Source organism: Rhinolophus sinicus, chromosome 5 (assembly GCF_057876585.1).
Source record: "Rhinolophus sinicus isolate RSI-liver-muscle chromosome 5, RSI-T2T, whole genome shotgun sequence".
NCBI lineage: Eukaryota > Metazoa > Chordata > Mammalia > Chiroptera > Rhinolophidae > Rhinolophus > Rhinolophus sinicus.
The window spans coordinates 96,188,970-96,211,159 of NC_142505.1; the positions used below are offsets into that span (position 1 = coordinate 96,188,970).

At 40.1% G+C, this 22,190-nt stretch overlaps 1 protein-coding gene, 1 long non-coding RNA gene and 1 pseudogene across 9 annotated transcripts in view; all 3 read right to left on the bottom strand.

Annotated features, from left to right (window-relative positions):
* Positions 1–2,537: 2,537 nt before the first annotated feature.
* Positions 2,538–15,706, bottom strand: LOC109451637 (uncharacterized). Of its 3 annotated transcripts, XR_016021374.1 has the most exons (4): positions 12,599–15,706; positions 10,419–10,737; positions 8,433–8,526; positions 2,538–4,517 (listed from the first exon to the last, which is right to left on the bottom strand). It is a non-coding gene; the product is annotated as an uncharacterized LOC109451637 (long non-coding RNA). The 3 variants fall into 3 exon arrangements; XR_012489854.2 differs by having other exon boundaries at positions 8,433–10,737; positions 13,732–15,706; XR_012489852.2 differs by having other exon boundaries at positions 8,433–10,737.
* Positions 15,707–16,660: 954 nt separating this feature from the next.
* Positions 16,661–22,190, bottom strand: part of RNF145 (ring finger protein 145) — a 47,514-nt gene continuing 41,984 nt past the window's right edge. For 5 of the 6 annotated variants that reach the window (XM_074313855.2, XM_074313856.2, XM_074313857.2 and 2 more), the window contains 3 exons: positions 21,905–22,052; positions 20,572–20,928; positions 16,661–18,284 (listed from right to left, as the gene is read on the bottom strand). In XM_074313855.2, coding sequence (XP_074169956.1) covers positions 17,898–18,284; positions 20,572–20,928; positions 21,905–22,052 — 892 coding nt within the window. In that variant the 3' untranslated portion in view covers positions 16,661–17,897. The remainder of the gene's footprint in view (positions 18,285–20,571; positions 20,929–21,904; positions 22,053–22,190) is intronic. The other variant, XM_019740555.3, reaches the window with a different exon arrangement.
* LOC141567389 (U4 spliceosomal RNA) lies at positions 18,939–19,011 on the bottom strand (annotated as a pseudogene).

The following is a 22,190-nucleotide window of genomic DNA, read 5'->3' on the forward strand; positions in this document are numbered from 1 at the left end:
TAATAAAAATTTGAACCATAGTCTTACACAACTGCAATTAGGTACGATATCTAAACCAAGTTCACTGTCCTTTGCACTAGCCCACAGCCACGTGTATAGTACTACACAGACCTGTAAGCCCCCAAATTCCATTGTGTTCTGAGGATGCCACGACAACTTGCACATATTTAAGGATATGAGAGACTGAAAACAGTATCACTGACCTTCCAGTTCCTGATCACGGCAGCGATGTCACTCAGATCACCCCCACACACATACATACACACACCCACACTGCCACACACTGAGGGAAATATTTTCGAAACCACCTGAAAAGGACTGAAGAGCTAAAACAACGTTTAGCTCTAAAACAAAGTTCCCAAGCCAATTTTTGGAGAAAGACCTGTCACCAGAGAGGTCAATGGAATGAATATTAGGCACCAAAGCACTTGTGCCCCAAAGCACTCCTGGTTTTTGTTGTTGTTGCTGTTCACTTGGGCTTCTACACAGAGGCTGCATGGCGGGGGCGGGGGCGGGGGGGAGGCGGGGGGTTGAGGGGTTATGGCGTGGAAGACAGCAAAGGTCAGGGCTTACTTAACACCCATTCAAGGTGAAAATTTTTAGGAGACCTCCTCACATTAAGTTGGGATTTGAAAGAGCTACATTTTCAACATCAAGGTCAAGGATAGTCTAAACCTATCCCTCTTTCCCTGCGCTGGGGGCCTTTTGGCCCCGGACTGGCCCTCAGGAAGATTTGTAAGGAGGCGGTGAGGCCCCTCAGCCTGACCTGGCTCAGGAATCTCAAATAGTGAAATGGTTTAAGGTGGCTCCTAACTGGTACTGCACTCAGACACCTGACAGAGCAAAGCTCTGACAGCAAAGCACTCAGGTACCTAACACGCTTCTCAGGGGCAGGGTATCTGGGCCAACACTGGGTTATCCCTACAAATAACTTTATCAGGACAAAGAAAGCAAGCAGCCAAGGATTAGCAGGAACAGAAGGAAACACCATTAGCAGAACCAACGGAAACCGGAAACACGTGTTTGTGCTTGGAAAGCATCAGACAGTCACAGGTACCAGGGGTTAGACCTTCAGAACATCTTTTGTGGGGAGACACAATTCACCCCACAAATAATGCAACAAAAATTGTAGAACTATAGTGGTGCTTCCAAACTAGTAGAAGAAAGGAATCAAATAATTATGAATACTGGAGATTAAACATAATATTAACATCCAAACCTAACAGGAACAGAATGAGAAAGGAATGTTACATTAACGCAGATTTTTAAAAATTCTGAATGGAATATTAACAAATTGAATTCACAGTATAAAAGGATTATCTCTCATGAACAAGTAGGGGTTAGCCTTTGATTTTGAGGTTGATGTAACATAATGAAAATCAAGTAATATAATTTGCCACAACAGATGAAAAGAAAAATCATATTATCATCATCATGACAGAGAAAATAGCAGTTGATACAGATAGTAATAGTACCTACCTCCTTGGGCTGTTGTGATAATAAAATGAATTCATACGAAACACTTAAGATGGTGCCTGGCACACAGAAAACACTCAATAAAATGTTACCTATTATCACTATTTATAAACTCTAACAGGCATGTCACATACATATGCAAAAGGCATCCAAATGACCATTATATAGATAAGAAAGTGCTCACCTTCATTAGGATTCAGGCAAATACAAAATAAAACCAGAATAAGCTACTACTAGTATACTCATCAAATAAGCAAGAGTTAAAAAGTCTGACCATACCACATGTTGCCTAATACATATAGGAACTCTCATAAACTGCTCACAAGTATAACCATTTTGGAAAGCCATTTGGCATCAGATATACAATTTTTTACCCTATAATCCGGAAATTCCACTCCTAGGTATGTACTGTACAGAAACGCACGTGAAGCCAAACTACCACTCCAGGAATAAATCCTACTTGGTCATAGTGTATAATCCTTTTTACATGTTGATAAATTCAACTTAGTAATATTTTGTTAAGAATTTTTGTATCTATGTTCATGAGGGAAATTGGTGTATAATTTTCTTTTTTGTGTTGAGGTCTTTGTCTAGTTTTGCTAACAGGATAATAGTGGCCTCATAAGATGAGTTTAAAAGTGTTCTTTCCTGTTCTATTTTTGGAAAAAGTGTGTGAAGGATTGATATTATTTCTTCTTTAAATACTTGATAGAATTTTCCAGTAAAAATAATCTGGTTCTGGACTTTTCTCTGTAGGAATATTTTTAATTGCTAATTCAACAGGTGTACTTCTCTTTTTTAAAAAAATTTGGGGTGCATTGTGTTTATACAGGTGTCGTGACAAGTGTTCAAGTCTTGTGTTCTCCATGCAAGCTTTTCCCCCTTTTTAAAAATTGTGATAAAATATACATAACATAAAATTTATCATCTTGACCATTTTTAAGTGTATAGTTCAGTAATGTAAGTATATTTACTTTGTTGTATAACCAATCTCCAGAACTCTTTTCATCTTGTAAAATTGAAAGTCTATACCCATGAAACAACAACAGATTGTGGTATGCTTTCGGTCAATTTCCAGAGCACTGAAATCGGTGTTTCTGATATTTTGACCAACTTAATGCTTGTTTTTTTAAGGATAAGATTTGTCAAACTCCTCGCTCCATCATGCCAGAAATTAGAAGTTGAAACACATAACCTTGAGTGAAATAATCAGGGTGCAGAAAGTAATACAGTATCATTCTAGTTACATCTAGTTCCAAGTTCAGGCAAGACTAAAACTACCTGGTGTAGGGATGAGTGTACAGGTGGTAATACTATGAACAAAAGCCAGTAAATGATTGTCACATAAGTGAGGAGAGTAGCTACCTCATGGAGAAGGAAGGGGTTGTGGTTGGAAATGGATACACTGGTGCAGGGTTGGTTTCTGGGGTGCCAATACTATTTTATTTCTTGATCTGGATGGTGATTAACAAATGCTCACTTTATAACCATTTATTAAATTATATATGTATATAAAATGATTGGTTCACAGGTACATATGTATGTCAAAATTTATCAAATATTACACTTTAAATATGTACGGTATATTACATTTAATTTATACCTTAATAATGCTTTTAAAAACAGCTCAAGATAAAAAAAAAAATCTACATGTCCCACTCTTTCTTGGAAAACAGGTTTGGCAACCCTATATTAACTCCATCATTAGTACAAATACCATCAACAGCTACTGGAGGAGTGAGAGTGGCCCGTGTGACAGGAAGTGATTGTCACTCTCTTAGCAAGGTTAGCGGACACATGTTTTCTGGCTATTCCTCCTTCCTTGAAGAACAACCTCCAGTTTCCCTGGTGGGGAATTACCTCTCCCCTATCGTGGCAGCCTTGACTTAACAATCAACCTGGACAAAGGGTGGTCACGTCGTGACTTAGAATGACCCAGACTCCCTCCCTCAGCACCCTCTTCTCTGCAGTGGTAAGAGGGTGGAGTCGGGGAGACGACGCAAAGCTGATGCCCCCTAGTGGTTGTTTCCGTGGCAGCCTTATTCTTTCTGTGGAGAAGGAATGGGGCTGGCAACGTGGTGGAGGGCATGATTCGGGGGACCACTTTAAACCACCTCTGCATAGCATTTTGAAAAAGGATAAGAAGTCTCAACTGCCTGGACTAAGAATTGGGGTTTGGAGGCAGTTTAAAGCTCCCCCCAGCATCCCCTTGAAGTCACTAGCGGGTAACACTTAAAGACATTGCCCATCAGCATCTAGTACCCAGAGTCCCAGAATCAGTATGGTTTCTGACCCTGCAGAGCCTGGTTCTTTGGCTGTTTTGTTTTTGTTTTTTGTTTTCAAATTCCGTGAGCGACCTTTAATTAATACAATAAATACCCGTTTTTGGTTTAACTTGCCCAGAGTTAGTTTCTATTACTTGCACCCAGAAGGCTGATACAGTGGGGACTCAAGCACCAGATGGGATGAGGGACCTTTAAAGCCTCTTTCGATGCTGTGGTCCTAAGATAAGCACAAATATAATTAGGCCTCTCTCGTCGGAATCAATAGTTATAGATGTTGGGAAGACAATACTTGGCTCAGTATCTTAAATAGACATGTTGGCTGTAGACACTTTAAAACAATGAGATAAAGTATAATTTGCAGTCCTGGGGATATATTGGGGATATCGCTCCAGAAATGGGCTCAAAGTACACTTACTAGAGATATTCAGCAAACGTTGGAAGGCGGTTCTGCCAGAATACTGTCATCCATTAAGACTGATGTCAACACATAGTAAAACAATGGAGTGAATGTTGGGGGCTACAACCATAAGGTAAACATAAAGAGGATAATGAAATCATAAACATTAATCAGCAACAGAAACAAATGGGGCTGGAGGAAACCTGAAGAATTCTGTAGCAAATCTCAAGTAAGGCTCTCACCAGAAAACGATCACGCTTCATATGTGATTCTTCATCAGTGTCTTTAGTGTAGCTCATGAAATCTTATAATATCTGCTCACCCTGGTTTGAATCTCAGCATACGTACAGCAATGAACACTGAGAAAAAACACAAAAACAAACCAGCCAATAAAAAACAGGTGTCCTTACTCTGAATTGGGGTGGGTGAGTGGTAAGAGTACAGCTCTACAGAATTTGGTATAGAAAAAAAGTTTCTACTGATTCATGATCAACCTTTTATGAAAATTTCCTCTGAGAAGAAATCTCTCCAGTTTTTGCAGATAGGAACCGTGTTTCGTGCAAGACAAAAAGCATTCTGTTTTGCTGAACTGTGAAATTGACCTCTCAGCTTTTCGGATTCTAATGGCAAATTAAATCCACCTTGCCAAGAAAAGGAAATTATGAAAAAATAACTATAATGCAGAAAATAATTGGTGTATCGATCTTTATGCATTTCCTGGTTCCTTTACCTTCTAATGGTTTTCCTAAATGGTGACACGGGCATTAAGAAAACAAAACATATTTGATGGAAATTCTTGGCCTTCCCCTTTTTAAATTATTTAGTAACATTGGGTAGCTAAGAAATTGTCTCAACTCCTATAAAACCCCCTATGCTAATTGCGGCCAGCAAATTAGTAATTATAACAGATTATACAAAGCAGGAAAAAGCTACACTAATGTTAGGGAGCTTGCAATTAAATGGCTCAGCCTTAGACGTCTTCACTCTGAATCTCTGTGAAGAATGAAGAGAAAAACCTCTGCACCAAAATTGAAGGGGACCAGTTTTCTGATTGTGTCCTAGGGGATTTGGATAAAGCTCAAGCAATTTGAAGCATCCCCTCAGGTTGTACTCAGCAGAATTCCTGACCTCTGCCACATCCGATCTATCATAAGCCTTTATCAAGAGAAGATGCCAAATCACAAGCCATTTGGTGGCATATAATTGCTTCGACATTGACAGCACAGGGATATATATCATCTCCTCTGTTTAAAAGGGAGTGAGCATTTTAAATGGGAGAAGACTGACTATAAAAGCAAATTTAAATAAACACTAAAGGGAGTTAAACTGAAACTAAACTGAAAGGAACATCAAAATAAAATGAAAGCTCAAATACAGATTGAAGAAAGAGATGAATAATGTATGATTCCTAATCACACACTTTCTGGTCTATTAGAAATATTGAAGAATTAAGAAAAAGAGCGAAGAAAAGAAAGGAAGGAAAGGAGGGAGGGAATAATAAAACTTAGAACAGCTTATGAAAGCATGGTTGTAGATGGTATATGAAATATTGTGGTCGGTTTTGTGGATACAGAATTAAATAATACTGAACCGCAAAGCCAGAAAGTTCTTCTGTTCTCAGTCTCAATTCTTTTGCTTACATCAAAAGGAAAGTCTCAAGGCTAGTGTGTCTTCAACTTCTCTTTCACACCTCCCTTAAAAAAGGAAACAAAAAGAGCTGGCCAGAAGCTTTGAGCCTTTGGCAGACAATAGCTTCTAGCTCCAATTGTTTTTCTTATATTTATTTTTGTGGTTACCTTCTATTTAAGGGAAGATACTGGTTTCCATTTGTGATCGGCTTATAAAAATTATTTTTCTTTATTTACATTTTTAAAAACTGAGTCAACTTAAAGATAAACATTAGATCAATTAGAGTACTGGGTGAAAGACAAAAACAAAGAAAACCAATAGTGGGTCCAACAGGGCTGGGCGAAAATCTTACCAAGGATATTGAAATGATTTTAGTTAAGAAAATATTAGTTTAAAATCATAGATTAAAGGATATTAGGAGTAGGCAATTCAAATATCATTTTACACATGAGGAAATCAAGGTCCAGAGACGGTAGAAATGATCAGGATTCCACATTACAGTTTGTGTGACACAGACAGGTGTAAACCCAAGCAGTCTGTCCTTCTCCATGGCTTTCACCATTATTTAACTTGCAGGCTTCTCAAAAGCTATATGTGTTGGACTTGGCTAAATGTGTCCAGTCTGCAAAGGTATCCAAGTAAAGAGGTAGGCCACAAAGGAATTCATATGCTTTACCAAAATTGATATTTTTCGCAATTTGCTAAACTACAGTGACATCTAGTGGTGTTCTTTGATAATGCAAGTTGGTCATTAAAAAGCAAACCTTATTTTGTACAATATCTCTGTTTGGGTTTGTTTGTTTCCTCATGAATAGATTTATTTTTAACAGGAATACCACCAAAGTAAAGTTGTGTTCTCCCTTAGTGCATCATATCAAGAAGCAGATGATGATGGTTTGTCCCATTTTTGGTGATGTTAACGTTGATTACTTGGTTAACACGCTATCTGCCAGTTTACCCCACTGTGCAGTTACTGTGCTTTGCTTTCTAATCAATAACTGATTTGTGGAGCAGTATTTTGAAGGTATATTAATATGCATTTCCTCTTCAAACTTCCATTTGCTACTTCTACTATCCATTGATAATTCTTGCCTGAATCAATTATTACTCTAATGGTTGCAAATAGTAATTCTCTAATTCTGTCATTCCTTTCTACATTTTTATTGGTTATCATTTTACTGAAAGAAGAGCTTTCCCTTTGCTCTTATTTAATGTTTGTACTTATTAATATGGACTCATGAATTCTTACATCATCTATAATATACGATACATAATCTAGATTATACTATTCATAATCCATAATCTATAGCTATTTATTTTTCCTCAAAAATATAAATGTCATGAAAGTCAAAAAAAGTATGAGGAATTATTCCAGATCAAGGAGACTGAAGAGATACAACTCAATGTTAGGCATAATTCTGGATTCGATTCTGTGTGGGGTGCAGGGGAAAGAGTTGTGAATAGCTACCAAGGACATTAGTGAGATAACGTGAAATTTGAATAATCCTGTGAATTAGATACTGTGAATTAAATGATGATATTGTACCAGTGTTAAATTTTCTGTTTTGATCATTTTACTGTCCTTGTCTTAGAAAATACAAACAGTTAGGGATAAAGTGGCATTATGTCTGCAGCTTATTCTTGAGTGGTTAAAAAATAATGTGTGTGTGCGTGTGTGTGTGAGAGTGTGTGTGTGTGTGTGTGTGTGTGTGTTGAGAGAGAAATTGATAAGTAAATAAATGTGGCAAAATGTTAATTGGTGAATCTGGGTGAAGAGTACGTAGGGCTTCTTTGTACTATTCGAGCAACTTTTCTGTAAATTTGAAATTATATCAAAATAAAAATGACCAAAAAAGGGAAAATAAGGTTTTAAGGATTTTTTTTTAAGTCTTATTTATTTAAAAAAAATGAAAAAGAGAAAAATAAGCAAGTAAACTTATACCTAAAGGCTTGAGAATTTGCAAGTCTCAGCTAAGTTTCTTTTCACTGCTACACACAGCTTGAGATAAAGCCCCACTCTTTTCATTAGGGAATTATCGTGCTAGTCAAGGAAATCTAGTATAATTTACTAGTTTAAATTCCCCAGATGTCTGAAGAATTCCTCAAAGGCACACATATTTTTATAAAAGCTCACGCAATTAATATCACATACAAAAGATTTTTATCTAAGTTGGATTCCGGCATTGAACTCAACCAACCAGCTGTGCTTACCCTTAATGTGGAATAGAAGAAGCTGGCTATGAAAAAAGAAATGCTGTAAAATATAATTCTCTTCATCGTAAATGGAACACAAAATGGAATGCTGGTGCGATTGCAGTTAGAGAGAGTGACTCACCGATGTGGGGGACGTCGATGACAGCATTGTACAGAGAGGAAGATAAAATAAAAAATAATCTCAGGTTTTGGAACTAAATAGCTGTGGAGTAGAATCATAGCTCTGGAACTAACCAGCTGCGTGGTCTGTGAGGTAAATTTATTTAACCACTATGAACCTCAGCGTCCTCGCCTGCAGAATCTGAACTGTTTTGAGTGGGTATTCTATACCTGGCACTATAAGCGACGACTGTACTCTAGGTCCTAAGCCAAGCATGGAGGACAGTGGGTAATGGACACTGGGTGACTGTTGGGGCGTCCTCAGCTCTTACCTGAACAGCCGCAGCCTCTTATCAGGGCTCTAACATCCACTCCTGTTCTCCTTCCAATCCATTTTCCACACAGCACAGCAGCAGCAGGGGCGTCCTAAAACACAAATCTTCAGCTCAAAGTCCTAACTGGTGCACCAGCCCCTTTGTGACCTCGTGGCCTTGTCCCCAAGTATCTCTTTAGCCTGTCATGATGCCCCTTCCCACCCTCTTCCCTCTATCTCCTCCACTCTCTCAGCTCTAGTGTTGTCCAATAGACTTGTGCAATGACAATCGTGTTCAATACCTTCAAGGTCCGAGAAGAACTGAGTATTTAATTTTTGAAATTTCATTTAAATAGTCCTGTGTGGCTAGTGGCTGGAAAGAGCAGACACAGAAACCTTCCTTGTGCAAGTAATGCTCTATTTAAGAGCAATAGCACATTAGTTATGTCCTCTGCTTTCCACTGACAGATGTGCAAGGTGTTTTACTCTCTGCCCTTGACCATTCATTAATCCAATGGGTGGAGGACATTGATGGTTGGTCACAGACCATAATTCATCTCGTTAATGTGTTTTGTTTGGCTTTCACACCATTTAAAAAATGGAGTCAACATACTAAACGGAAGAGACTTCACAGACAATATGGATTCCTGGATGCTCTGGAACATGTGGCCACACTGGACCCACATTCACCTCTGCTCAGCAGTAATCAGCTCGACTCCTTCCAATATGGTAGCCACCAGTGACATGTGGCTATTTAAATTTAATGAAAATTAAATTTAAAATTCAGTTCTGTCTCACTAGATACATTTCAAGTGCTGGAGAGCCACAGGGGGCTCATGGCTGCCATGTTTGGCCAGGGCAGATACAGAGCGCTCCTACTATCATAAGATGTTCTCTAGAGGTACATTCTCCACAGGGTAGTTGGGGAGGGCTGCCTCTCGCAGAAGAAGCGAGTGCTTTTCAGGTGTCAGCAGTCTCCAGCCAGCCCACTTCAGCCATTGACATTCCCTGTGGGACCCCCGTAGGCATTTGAATATGAGAATCTGGTCTACCATGTGCCTCTCGGTTTCTACTTCATCTTGCAATGTTTTGAAAAACACCACTAACCCTATCCCATCAGAAAGATATAAATGGAGTAAGGGCTGGAAGTGGCCTGAAAAGAGAATATTAAAGCAGGGATAATAAACCTGGAAAATGGTGTGTGTGTGTGTGTGTGTGTGTGTGTGTGTGTGTGTGTGTGTGAGATCAGTGCTTCCTTGGTGGGAACTGTTCAAGCAGGAAGCAAACTATGGCTGGAAGGTGCTATGTATATGTAGTCAATACTCAGCCAAAGATGAGCAAATGCAACTGTCAAAATGAAGTAATTCATGAGCATGTGACCTGCAGGGGTCACAGGTAACATAAATGGTGGGGTCTGGGTAGGGCCTGATGAACTAGGGGGCTGGGAAGAATAGATGCCAGATTAAGGGGCAGGCGCCCCTAAGTTTCTGTTGAATATTGCAGTCAGTAGGGATGGGCTGGGATCTCTGATTTTTCCAGAAAACTCAGGAATCCAGATGTTTTGTAAATCTCCCAATTGTAGCTCCACTTTGTAAAGAAACACTGTCCAAGAAAAACAAAACAGTTTTGCCAGTCAGATTCAGGCCCCAGGTGCCAGTTTGCCAAGTCTGAGCCCACAGGTTGGCAGCACAGCAGAGCTCAACTTGCCTGATGCTGATTCAAGTGAAGATCAAGAATACATGTTTACAGGTTCAGGGTTGCGGAAACCATGCTATGATCCAGGGACACTGGTTACAAAGGTCCCAGGTCCATCACATCTGTCTACAGTGTCAAAGTGACAGAGCAGCAGAAAGCACTGATCTCTTCCATCCTATGATTCCCAGATTTTGGACACAGGAATCTCTTAGGGATTCCCCAAATCCTGATGCCCAGGTCTCACCCAGCCCAGGGAGTCCAGTGTCCAGCAAAGTTTGTCAGCCACTCCACTAGGGCACTCTCTACAAACCTGTCTCCACAATGCTGATAAAGCTGGTCTTTGGTGGAAAAAATCATGCCTCATAGAAGGCAAGACTATTTCAATTTTAAATATTGAATGTTTTCTCATGACTGGTAGAAAATGAATCCAGGGGCCAAAAGCCCAAAGCCCTCCTTAGTCACTTCGGTCTTCTGCATAATAGACTTCATGAGCAGACATGGGCAAATAGAGAAGATGGCTCCCCATCATTCCACTTTATTGTTCTCATTTGATTGTGCGTCTTCTGAATGCACTATGAGAGCTGTAGGAAGGCAGGGAGCATGCCTGGCGTTGAGCTCCTGTCTAGTACCTAGGAGTTACAAACATGTTGATTAGATGCCATGGGGACATAGGGAAGGCAAGTTAATTGGGGATGGGGGGGAGGTAGGGTGGGATACTGGTTGAAACTGTTTCTACAACACTTGACATAGAACTGAGAAAAAATCAGTTGCCCGTGTCGAAGAATAGAGTTGGGGTTTAACAGAGATCATTTGTGGTGGCTACTGAATGAATGAAACCTGCAAAGTACCCAGCCCATCGATATCTACAGGGGGTAGTCCCTAAGATGTCTTTTCTAACCACCGTCACCAACTTTAAGGATAAGAATGAAAAATTCTGGGAAAAAAAAACACGAAAAAAAACGTGCCTGTGAATAGGCACACATTATAATGTTCGACTCTGAAGCCAAACTTCCTGGGTTCAAATACTTACCACTTTGGACTTGGAGTAAATCATTGAACTCCTCTATGCTTCAGTTGCCTCATCTAGAAAATGGGGGTGATAATACCTACCTCAAAAGGTGAGTGTAAGCAGTTATTTTTTTGTAAAGGGATTAAAAGTGTACCTGGCACAAGGCAAGTATCAGCTATTCTTTTGTTGGAGAATATCAGAAAACATGAATGTCGTGCTAGTTTTGGATTTACATGTCATGTCTATAAGAAGCAAGAACCATGAGCTCAGTTAACTAGAAAACCGAGTTCAAAGGGCCGTGGCTCAAACCCTAACGGAGAGAGAGGGGAGACAGTTCCTTAGTTCTCAGACTGTTTAACTCTCTTTAACCCTATGGTAGTAGTCACTAGACGGAACTGGGTGGGTGATTCCGTGAGAAAGATTATGTACACACTGGTCCCCTCACCCCCAAGCCAGGGGTGGTTGGCAGGCGACCCTCAAAGTCCATGGCCTACAAGGGTGCATTATTAATTGTTCCTTCATATTGGATTCTAAATGCATCACAGTGAAAGATCGCCAAAGGCTGGTTTATTTCCAGAATTCTATGGTTCTTTAGTTCTGTATGCTTGTGGGAAAAACTGACAATGTTTTACCTTTAAATATAGTTTCAGACATTTCTGGGTGGTTAGTCAACCCAAACGGTTGGTAGACTAGGCCAGATCTCACGCGTGCACCTGGCACTGACGTGCTGGGCAGCCTTTGCTACTCTACTGCAGAAACCCTGTGAAAGCTGTTAAACCTGCTGCAAGCCGTAACCACAGATGTTCCTCAGGGGCAAATGTCTTCATGTGTATTTCTTCTCTAAGAATCTTCTTCCATCAGCAGTATTTCCAAAACCAAGGAACACCCTCTCATCAACAGAGCAGGAATATTTGCTCCAGATCAAAGGTTCTCATATTTCCGTGGGATCAGAATCATCGGCAAAATTTGTAAAAAAGTAACAGATGCTCAGTCTCCATCCCAAACCTACCCAAACAAAATCTGTGGGGTCAGGCCCAGGATTCTGTGTTTCCCAAGCTTCCCACCTGCTTCCAAAGCCCATCAAAGATGGAGAAACACTGGCCTAAGTTCATGCAACAATTTGGCGGTATCCGAGTGCAAAATGCAGACACAGACCTAAATTGAAAACAGATTCCAATAAAACACTAGGTCATTTTTTTTAACTGAACTACGGTAATTACAGAAAAATGAAAATAGACAGATCCTACACTTTCACAAATGAACATCAAATTTATCTACATTGCTTCTGGTTCTCTTATATTTTTCACTTCAATCAATACAGAATGTTTGCACTTTACAATTGCACTAAATGAGAAGCCACACTTGCCCAGTAACCACAACGTCTCATGCGAAAAAAAAGTTTGATGACAACAATCTAATTTTCAAAAGCAGGCCATGGTGGGGAGGGGACCCGGGTGAATTAGAAATCCTATTTGACCCACCTCAGCTCCTGCCAACTGTTACCAGGCAGGAATGAGTAACTTCATGCAGCCGGCTCTTCCAATTTTCCAAGAGAAGCTGGAAAATTGAGTTTGTATGTATAAGCTTGCAATGTTTTAAACGGTTGGCAACTAATTCAAATGTTTTTGAAAAGTTCACTTTAAAGTGCACCCCTGAGGCCAAACCATAAAATCAAGCAAAATTCATCAGCCCAGATTTCACCTGTACGTCCCAGATTTGTAATCTCTGTTCTAGAGGCTCCGAGTTCGATATCTGAATTCAGTTAGACCATCAAAAACCACTCACAGCAATGACTTCATCTAGCTGGCATGTAATGTTCTGCTCTCTGCCTCTAGAACACTCTCTGCCATTTTTGAATTACAGGGTTTGTACAAGGAGCCACATACTAAGTTCATTTGTTCACTCACTTAAGAGGCCTGCCCTGAGCCAGGCACTGGCAACTCAGCGGTGAATCAAACCTTAGCTACGTTTAACATTTGCATAGCACATAGAAATATACACAAGACTCATCGCCTAGTCTGTAGTAAAGATTAATACAGATGGACAAAATCTTCAGAACAGAATAATACCTTGGAGATCATTTTTTCAGATGAGGCCGAAGCCCAGAAAAACAAAGGTTAGCCAAGTATCACACAGCTTGAAAGGGAGTAAAATTATAGCTCAGAGCTCCTGCTTTTTGAGTCAAGGCTCCTCTCACCCCTCCCACTGCCTCTTTCCCTAAATCCAAGGGGACTAATAAAGGATTGTCAAAGGAAACGAGCAGGCTTGATGCCACTCAGAGAAATGACTTCAGTTTGGCAAGTTCTCATTTGGAAAGGAACAGAATATTCCATCTCGAGTTGGCTCAGCATCTTTTACATTCATGGAGATGATTATTTCCAGAAAGTCAGAAGTCACATGGTCTCACCTTCGAACATACAAAACAATAGGAAAATAAGGAGTTGCTTGTATCTATTAAGAATAGAAAGAAAAATTAAGGGTCAAATTGCCAACATTCATTAAAAAAATAGGAAGAGAACAGCAGTGTCACTGTTGGGAAGACCAAAGAAAACAAACAGGATGCCAGACTCGTGATTGACAGCAGGGTTTTCAGTCTTCACCAGGAATGTCCTACCTTGACTCTCAACTTTGTCCATATCCTGCAACCGAATGTCGAATCCACTGGAGGAGAAAAAGGAAGTAGTTTTCTGAGGGGCCACAAGAATGGCTGGTTCCATAAGCGGCTCCTAGTATTTTTGATTATTTTCTAAGCAAGTACTACCTGTAGTATATATCCCTATTGTTAGATGTCATACTTTTCTGTCTTCAAAGGAGGGAGAAACAGGTGTGCCTTAACTGATGAAATTACAAAACTGGAATCTATTTGAATTTCAGAAGCTGAATGATAAGCAGTTGATTTTAAAAAGAGAAGTGGAACAGTCTCTGGGTGTGTGGGTGTGCTTGTCAATGGGTTCTGCTACCACCCAATATAAAAGTAACTTGAGAAGACTAATTCTAAAAGTGAGATTATAGGTGATTTTTATGCTTTCCAAATACTGGATTTCCCAAGTAATACGCAATGTTAAAAAAATATGGAGTTAAAAAAGTATTTTGAAAAGTCATTTAGCATTAAGAAAAACCTTGTAATTTCTTTCAAGGTGACATAATTCTAAAATCTTTCTTCAAATCTAGAACCTATTTAAAATCTCTATTTTTATGAAAACCAAAGTGGAAGGAACAGAATGGAAAACTGGTTTCTTAAAGGTGTTTTGTTTTTTTCAAAATTGGCACACAACTTATTGATACTTAATAAGGCTCTTGTCTCATTACCACAGTCATGGACAAAACCTTCCCTTTTAAACTGAGAAACTACAAAATTTTTCCTTCTCTATGAACCAATTACATTCACAATTTGACATGTTAAAACCTTTCAGGAAAGCAGTGTGCCGATGTAAAATGCTCATGAAAACATGGCATATTTCAGAGCAAATATGGAAGCCCTATTGAGGGACCTCAGGAAGCGTCACGTTCAGTCCAATGCTTGAAAATGAGACCTCTGGAGACATGCTGTGCAAACCGCTAGATTTAGATCACTAGGACAAGTTTTATCAAATGAAAAACACCACTCACTGGAAATGTGTGTTGGTAACTACCGTGTTTCCCAAAAAATAAGGCCAGCCGGACCATCAGCTCCAATGCATCTTTTGGAGCAAAAATTAATATAAGACCCGGTATTATGTTTAATTATATTATGTTATACGCCGTCTTATATTATAGTAAAATAAGACCAGGTCTTATATTAATTTTTGCTCCAAAAGATGCATTAGAGCTGATGGTCCAGCTAGGTCTTATTTTCGGGGAAACACGGTAGTATGACTGTTGAGACTGTTTAGTACTAACTTTGGTGTCCAAGTTCATAAGGTGATAAAAAGTTTTTAAGAGAAAAAAGTGATCATGGGTGAAAATATATACACACTGTCTGAAAAATAGTGGAAATCATTACGTGGACAGGAAAAGTGGCCTAAAAAGGGCTCATAAGGATGTGATAGTTTCTCACTTAATTTGATCAAGTATAACAGAAGGGAAATCTAAATTTTTTGTTTTCTCTTCAGTAGTACAAATGAGGTAGTTAAACTTCATGTGTTCTTCTTAGGTTAAAAGTCAGGCAGTATGTTGGAAACTTACAAAAATGGCTGAAAAACAGAAATTTGAAAGACAGATGGCATTATACAATGCTACCATCCCAGCATATTACAAGGAACAAATGAAGTCAGAGGTTCTCAGTTGATATATTTTGAACCATTCACACCTGTGCTCCTAAAATTAGGTGTTGCTTCAACTGAGGTGTGGTCATCATCAGCACTGCTAGTATGTTCTTTCTAGGCCACAGAAGAAAAGACTGAACTGCATCCTCCTGTGCTGGTGGGGTCATAGCTCTGGCCACAGGGTGGTAAGCAGAAGGGACAGGCACCCCCTGCTGGGAGGAGCACGCCCTTGCTAACGTACAGCCTTCCAGAGCCCTTTCTCTCTGCCAAGACCATCAGCAAGGTTCAGTGGCTGTTCCATCAGCGTAGATCCCTGAGTGTCTGCACTGCATAGAGCACCCCTGCCAACCTGCAAACAGACACATATGCAATGTGTGTGAGACATAAACCTCTGTCGTTACTACAACACAAGATAGTTCTCCTGACTGAAACAAAAGGATACACACTGATAGTATTATTTGTCGACCAGGCTGCTGAGCTGACTTGCTAAACAGAGCTGGGGTCTCTGTGCTATTAGGAGATAAAAAAGTGTATTATAAGTGAAACTTGACGCCAAAGAAGTCTCTACTTTTATTAAGACATCTGAGTACTTTTCCTTAGTCTATATGAGAGTTCTTTGGTCAGAAGTATAAACAATACTAAAGGTTGGCCAAGTTCACCATGCCATAAATGATTTCACTTTATCTGCAATTTTATGCCACTTTGTCTGCAGTTTTACGCCTTCAAAAAAGGCACCTAAAAGTTTACTATTCGAACATGTACCTTTTACACAAAGGCTGAAAATACGTTTGTTAAATCAGAGATCACAGCTAGGTCTGTGAACAGCCTGACTACCACTAGAGGGAGCCATCTGCTCTGTTTTCTGCCTAATCTGACTCACAAGGATGGTGGGAAACTTCCAGCTCTACCTGGGGAGAAATTCTACTCGAGCCATTTCTTTTCTAAATGTAAAATTGTGCTGGTGTCAGTTCCGTTGGGTAAAATCACCCCAGAAGCTCTGAAATGCACGCTCTCAGGCATCCCCCAACAGCTGATTCAGTAGGTCTGAAGTGGGGTTCAAAATAGTGTAATTTTTTAAAAAGCTTCCCAGACGATTCTGAGGCAGAGCTAGGTCAGTTGCCACTGGTGCAGAAGACTTCACAGGATTGGCCCTTTCCAATCAAAATGTTTTGCCATCTACAGGGCATTTTTGACAGGGACCAAAATATAAGAAGCCCAGCTGGATAAAAAAAAAAACCTCCTAAGAGTAGAATTTCAACAAAACACTTTATAACAATAATAATCACAGGAAGAAAACAGTTATCTTCAAATTTAAATTTATTAAGACATTCAGCTATGTCTGTCAGTCTACATCCAAATTTGCTACTAAAAATAAAATAAAGTCACATCCCACATTAGGAATAATACCAAGTCTGAAAAACACTTTTGGAGCCAAGCCTATTGTATAAATAAATGACTAGTTTCTTTTCATATCAAAATTCCCATAAAAAAATTACATTCCCCCCCAGTTCTACCTATAGCCATGATGAATGTAAAAATTTAAATATGACACATCCTTGTCAAAGAAAAGGTGCAAAGTCTATTAACAGCTTTAAAAGTGGCATTTGCAGAGTGTGATCATACAGTTATGTACTCATTCCCAAAGTGCAAATATTGCCATAATTTAACACTGTTTTGATTCAGTTGCAAGAATTAAACATTACACAGGATTGAAAAGTACACGTCAGGCCTTTATCAGCGCCCTAAAGCCCTTCCCAGTTTGGCCTCCCACACTAATGTGGACTCCAAAGTGTTCATTAGAGTTTTAGTTTGCTTCACACAGCCAACACAGTATACAAATATTAACAAAAATCTCATATACATCAAAATATTGAGGACTCCATCAGAAAATTCAGGAGTCTCAGATTACATGAATGCACCCGCAAGGCCCAAGTGCCCACCCACCCCTCCCCTAAAGCACACACGAAGTATGAGCGTGCTTCAATTTCGGAATACAATCAACCCTTTGACATCTTTGATTTCCATCAGTGCTGTACAAAACTCAATAATCACCGAATGAGTTCCCATTAACTGAGGGAAATGGGTGGAAAAAGGGGTGGGTCACTACTCATACTCTGTGACAAGAAGGCTCCTGTCCCACAGAAGCGAAACGTCAGTTCCACCTCTGCCTGCTTCTTCCCATGTTGTCCTTATGCTCTTTACCCTCCTTTCTTTAGCCCCTTTCAGACACTCAAGTCTGATTTTACTTATCCCTTACAGATCAGGGGCAGTTCTGAAGTTGTTGAGGTTGAATTTCCTTGGCAAACCTCTACGGAACATCAGCATAGGATATATAAATACATTTTGATTAGCATACATCGCAAAATTTCTCCCACAATGTCAAGGGCATGAAAGCAGGTGGTCTCCACTGACAGTACTGCTGGATTAGATCCATGGAATGTCAAGTTTCCTCCCTAATCACTTCCTACCTACTTCATTCCTCAAATCTGAGCGCAAAGTCCATTGGGAGTGAACGTCCCTCCAGAGTTCCACAGCGTTACTCCTGCTGCTTTTCTTCTGGGCTGACCTCAACAGGACATGCTCCGCCTTTTGCACTAGAAGGATACTCCTTGGGCTCACAAGTCCCTTCCTGGCTATCTGATCTGCTGGCAGTGCACTCATTATTGTCCCTAGAACCGTCTTGCATCCCAGTCCCTCGAGGACGCTCTTGAGCTGGGGGTTCAGTACCTTCCTGAAGTGCGATGTTTTGCTCAGCTCCAGCATGAGGCTGTGGAACCGGCTCTGTCCCTAACCCTGGAAGCTGGGAGGAGTTTTTGAGGTGGCAGTGGCACAGAGGGCAGGTCTCCTGGACATACAGCCATTTCTTGAGACAGCCTGCGTGGAAGAAATGACTGCAAGGCGTGATCACAGCAGATTTCATGTCCTAAAAGGGAGGAAAAGAAGATACCTCCTAAGTGTCTATTATCTAAAATCTTTGCTGCTACCCCCAAAAGTAATAGCTGTAACCTTTCTTTCCCACAAATTACTCATAGAAAATTTGTAATACAGATCTTGGAATGAAACTCATTTTATATTTTAGTATTATTGCTCTTGTCATCAGAGACCCCTTTATACAAATAATGCAAGAACCACTGACTAATTCGAGGAAGAAACCACCTTCTTAACGGGTTCCGCTTTTTATGCCACATGAGGGTTACACAACTGCAGAGTATGATTTCTGGGTCTCCATCAGGATGGCTCGAGTACATGAGAACCTCAGAAAATGCAATGAAGACAGGACTTTTCCAGCTATGCTTCAACAGTTGAAAATTATTCCATGATGAGCTTATCAGCAAGGACACAAAATCAGCCACGTACCACCAGGGTATTGGCAAGGAAGTGGAAATTCATTAGGGACCAGGCACACATCCGATTTACAAGACACGGTCTGTATAAGCCAGCGTTTCTCAGCTTGCATCGGAATCACCTGCAGGGTTTGGGACCGCGCATATTCTTGGGCCACCCAGACCTACGGAACCAGGAAGCTGAAGACAGCAACATCTACACTTACAGCAAACCACCCGTGACTTTTATACACACTCGATTTCAATTAGCAATAATCGCGCCTCGGGTAAACCTCATTGGCTACGATGCTGCCACTGTGCAAAGCTCACACTCGATTTCAATAACCACTGGAACATGAGGTGGTATGCTTTGCATTAATATTCGTGCTGAAGATATATTTGGGGAGGGACGGCTGAGGACATGAAGTTTAAATTTAAGAACATACATTTGGTGACTCGACCATTAGTTTTGTTTAAAGTCCCAAAACAAGGAGTTGTGGCTATCACAGAAATTCCTTGCCAAGAGCTGGTAACACCTGGGAGTCAACTTTTAAGCAGAAAGCCATCCAAGGAAAAGCAGCCAGCTGGGAACTTAAGCATTTTGACTTTCATTTTTTTGTGTGGTATTAGCAGGTAGCTCGAGCACCTCAAAAAAAGTGATGTGACAACAGGAAATACAAAAAAGGACTCTTCAATCCCGGAGACAGACTAAGACATACGTGCTGACGCTGATGTGCCATGAATCTGTCTTTGCTGTGCTTTGCACCCGCGTACAACGAGGTACCGAGCACCAAGGAGGCAGGATTAAAATGATGACCCCTTAACTTGGGGGAATCTACATTATGCCTCAGTCCCCTCATTTACAAAACCAACCTGGAAAACATTATTCTGCTAGTACCCAAAAGTATGTTCTAGTAACAATAAAAAGTTGTAGTTGCAATCTACTCTTAGAAAAAAATGTTGATTCTAGATGGTCCTAAACACACAAGTACATGCACACCCTATGTAAACTGTAAAGCAGCCCTGGAGAAAGAATACCCGCTGTAAACTCACTGCCACCATCTATAGTTTTATTCCACCAGCCCACACTCCAAGAGAGATTTTAAAGGAACAAGTTCTGCTGTTGCCGTCATTTCTGTCCACGCTTCCAACAGCACAGCTTAGCTGTACAAGCTGCTACTCAACCTTCCTCTTGCACAGGTGACTGGTGACTAAACTCTCAACCTATTTTTTGTTGTTATATTTTGAAGCTGGTTTAAACACCACCTTTCAATTTTTAATAAAAGGCAACCATCAGCTATATATGGCACATATGCCAAAGATGCCATTAGCCCAACTGCAATGGTCCACCAACTGGTTGCCTCTACCATACCTGCCTGCACCCCACCCCACACAGAGGCTTGTACCCACCTCAGATATCCATCTACCCACAAGTGGGCATGTACTCTCTCCACCTACATAAAGTAAATCAATACTTCTTCCCCACCTTGGGAATACCAGAAGGAAGAGTCAGAATCTTGGCACACCACTTTTCAGAAGTTGCTGACTCCTGATTGATAGTATATATTTGATAGTACATATGTATGTGTGTGCAAATTTATTCAGGAGTAAAATATAAAGTACACCTGACCTGTTTTTCCTTTGTTTATGGGTGAGCAATGTTGAAAATAACAATCAATTAGAATTTGAGGGACTAAGTTAAAAACTTAATTTAGAAATAAAATGGAAATTCTTTTATCAGGTCTCATAGTTTCTGAGGCCCACTTTCTTTGCACCCAGGGGGTAATTCTGCCTGGAAATTTAACGTGAACCCAGTTAATATGGTTAAAGCCCCAAGGGATACATCGCATGAGCCCCACCCAAATGGCTTCTTACTGTGCCAGTTACCTGATAACAGATGGCACAGATATCATTGTGTTTCTCAAGCTGCTCTTTCGTAGCGAGGGGTAACGACTTAATCTTATTCACAGCATCCCTGCGGAGAAGGAAGCTCTTCCACCCCAGCTGGGCCCGAAGCCACACATTATAGTAGGAATGGATGAAGATGATCATGGAGCCCATCACTGTCCATTCTCCAAAGATGGTCTCAGAGACGCCATAGGCCACCACGCAGAGGGCCACAAGAAACTCGAGCAGGCGGTAAGTGCCATTCACATAGTAGATGACATCATCCATGTTTTCCACCGGCTCCTTTCTGAATTCCTCAACCATAAATAAGACATAAATAAAAAGTGTTCCCAGAACCTGTCAAAAAAAAAAAAAAGTATATTAAAACAATATGATCACTAAGAAACGTGTTTCATAGACTTTAAACAATAACACACTACTAATACATATAGGATGCCACGTTAGTATGTAGAGGAGACAATGATGCAATTAAAATGGGGGGTGATCTCAGTAATCCAGGTATTAGAAACCAGGAAGCCATACCTTGAGACATAACTTCCCTAAAAGATTCTGATTAGTAATTAGTTTTCTCTGACTCATCCCTTCCCCTTACTCCCTAGGTTGCCAAAACCCATCAAAATTCTATCTGACTTTTCCTAATTCTGTAGTCATACTTGTTCCTCAACTTAAAGGAAACTTTACTTCTATAAGAAACAATGAATAAATCTTTATTGCCAGTGCTATATTTATTTTCACTTCTTACTAATCAGGCCGCAAAGATCCATCTTCAAGTTTCAATAAGATTCATTTCCAGGTCAATATGGGGTGTATTTGTGTGTGTGTGTGTGTGTGTGTGTGTGTAGTATGTATCGGGTCTGTAATATACAAACATGTTATATATATGTGTGTATGTGTATACACCTACACACCTACACACACACACACACACACACGCACACACACACAATCACAAACCCGTGGATATTTCTGAGTGGGTATATACTAAAAAATTGTGCTCCAAATGAGCTGTAAAATCTTTTACAGTTACTTACATAACATGTCTGTATCATACCATTCTGAAAAGAAGAAACTGCAAAGTTTAATTATCTTGATAAAAAATAAAAGAGGGACATAGACAGGTCTAGTATTTTAACAACCTCCTTTCTGACTCCTATGCTCAAATAAATGTAACGTATTCTAGTAAAGAGAGTGGGAAGCACACCTAAATAGGCCACTTATAATCATTAATCTTGAAAGAGTTTAACTCCTTTTCTAGGAGGAAAAATTAGAAAGTCAGTTATTATATAAAGTTCATTAACCCTTCAAGGCTTACCTGAAGAGAGGTGAGAATGCTGCTCGAAATAATGATAAGCAGCCAAAAATCCATGTGGAAAAACTGGCAAATCATATAGGCCATATATGCAGGGAATATCAGCAAAAATAAACAAAGGCTCACAGCACGGAAGTGTTTCCATAAACTCCTAGAGAAAGCAAAGTATTCTTTTAGAGTGCCTGTCACCTAGTAGCACAATTACATTAGCAACTAACAGGTCCTGTGCCATGCTTAAATGTCACAAATACTGTACTGAGCACCCTTCTCCACGCCAGTCACTGTGCTA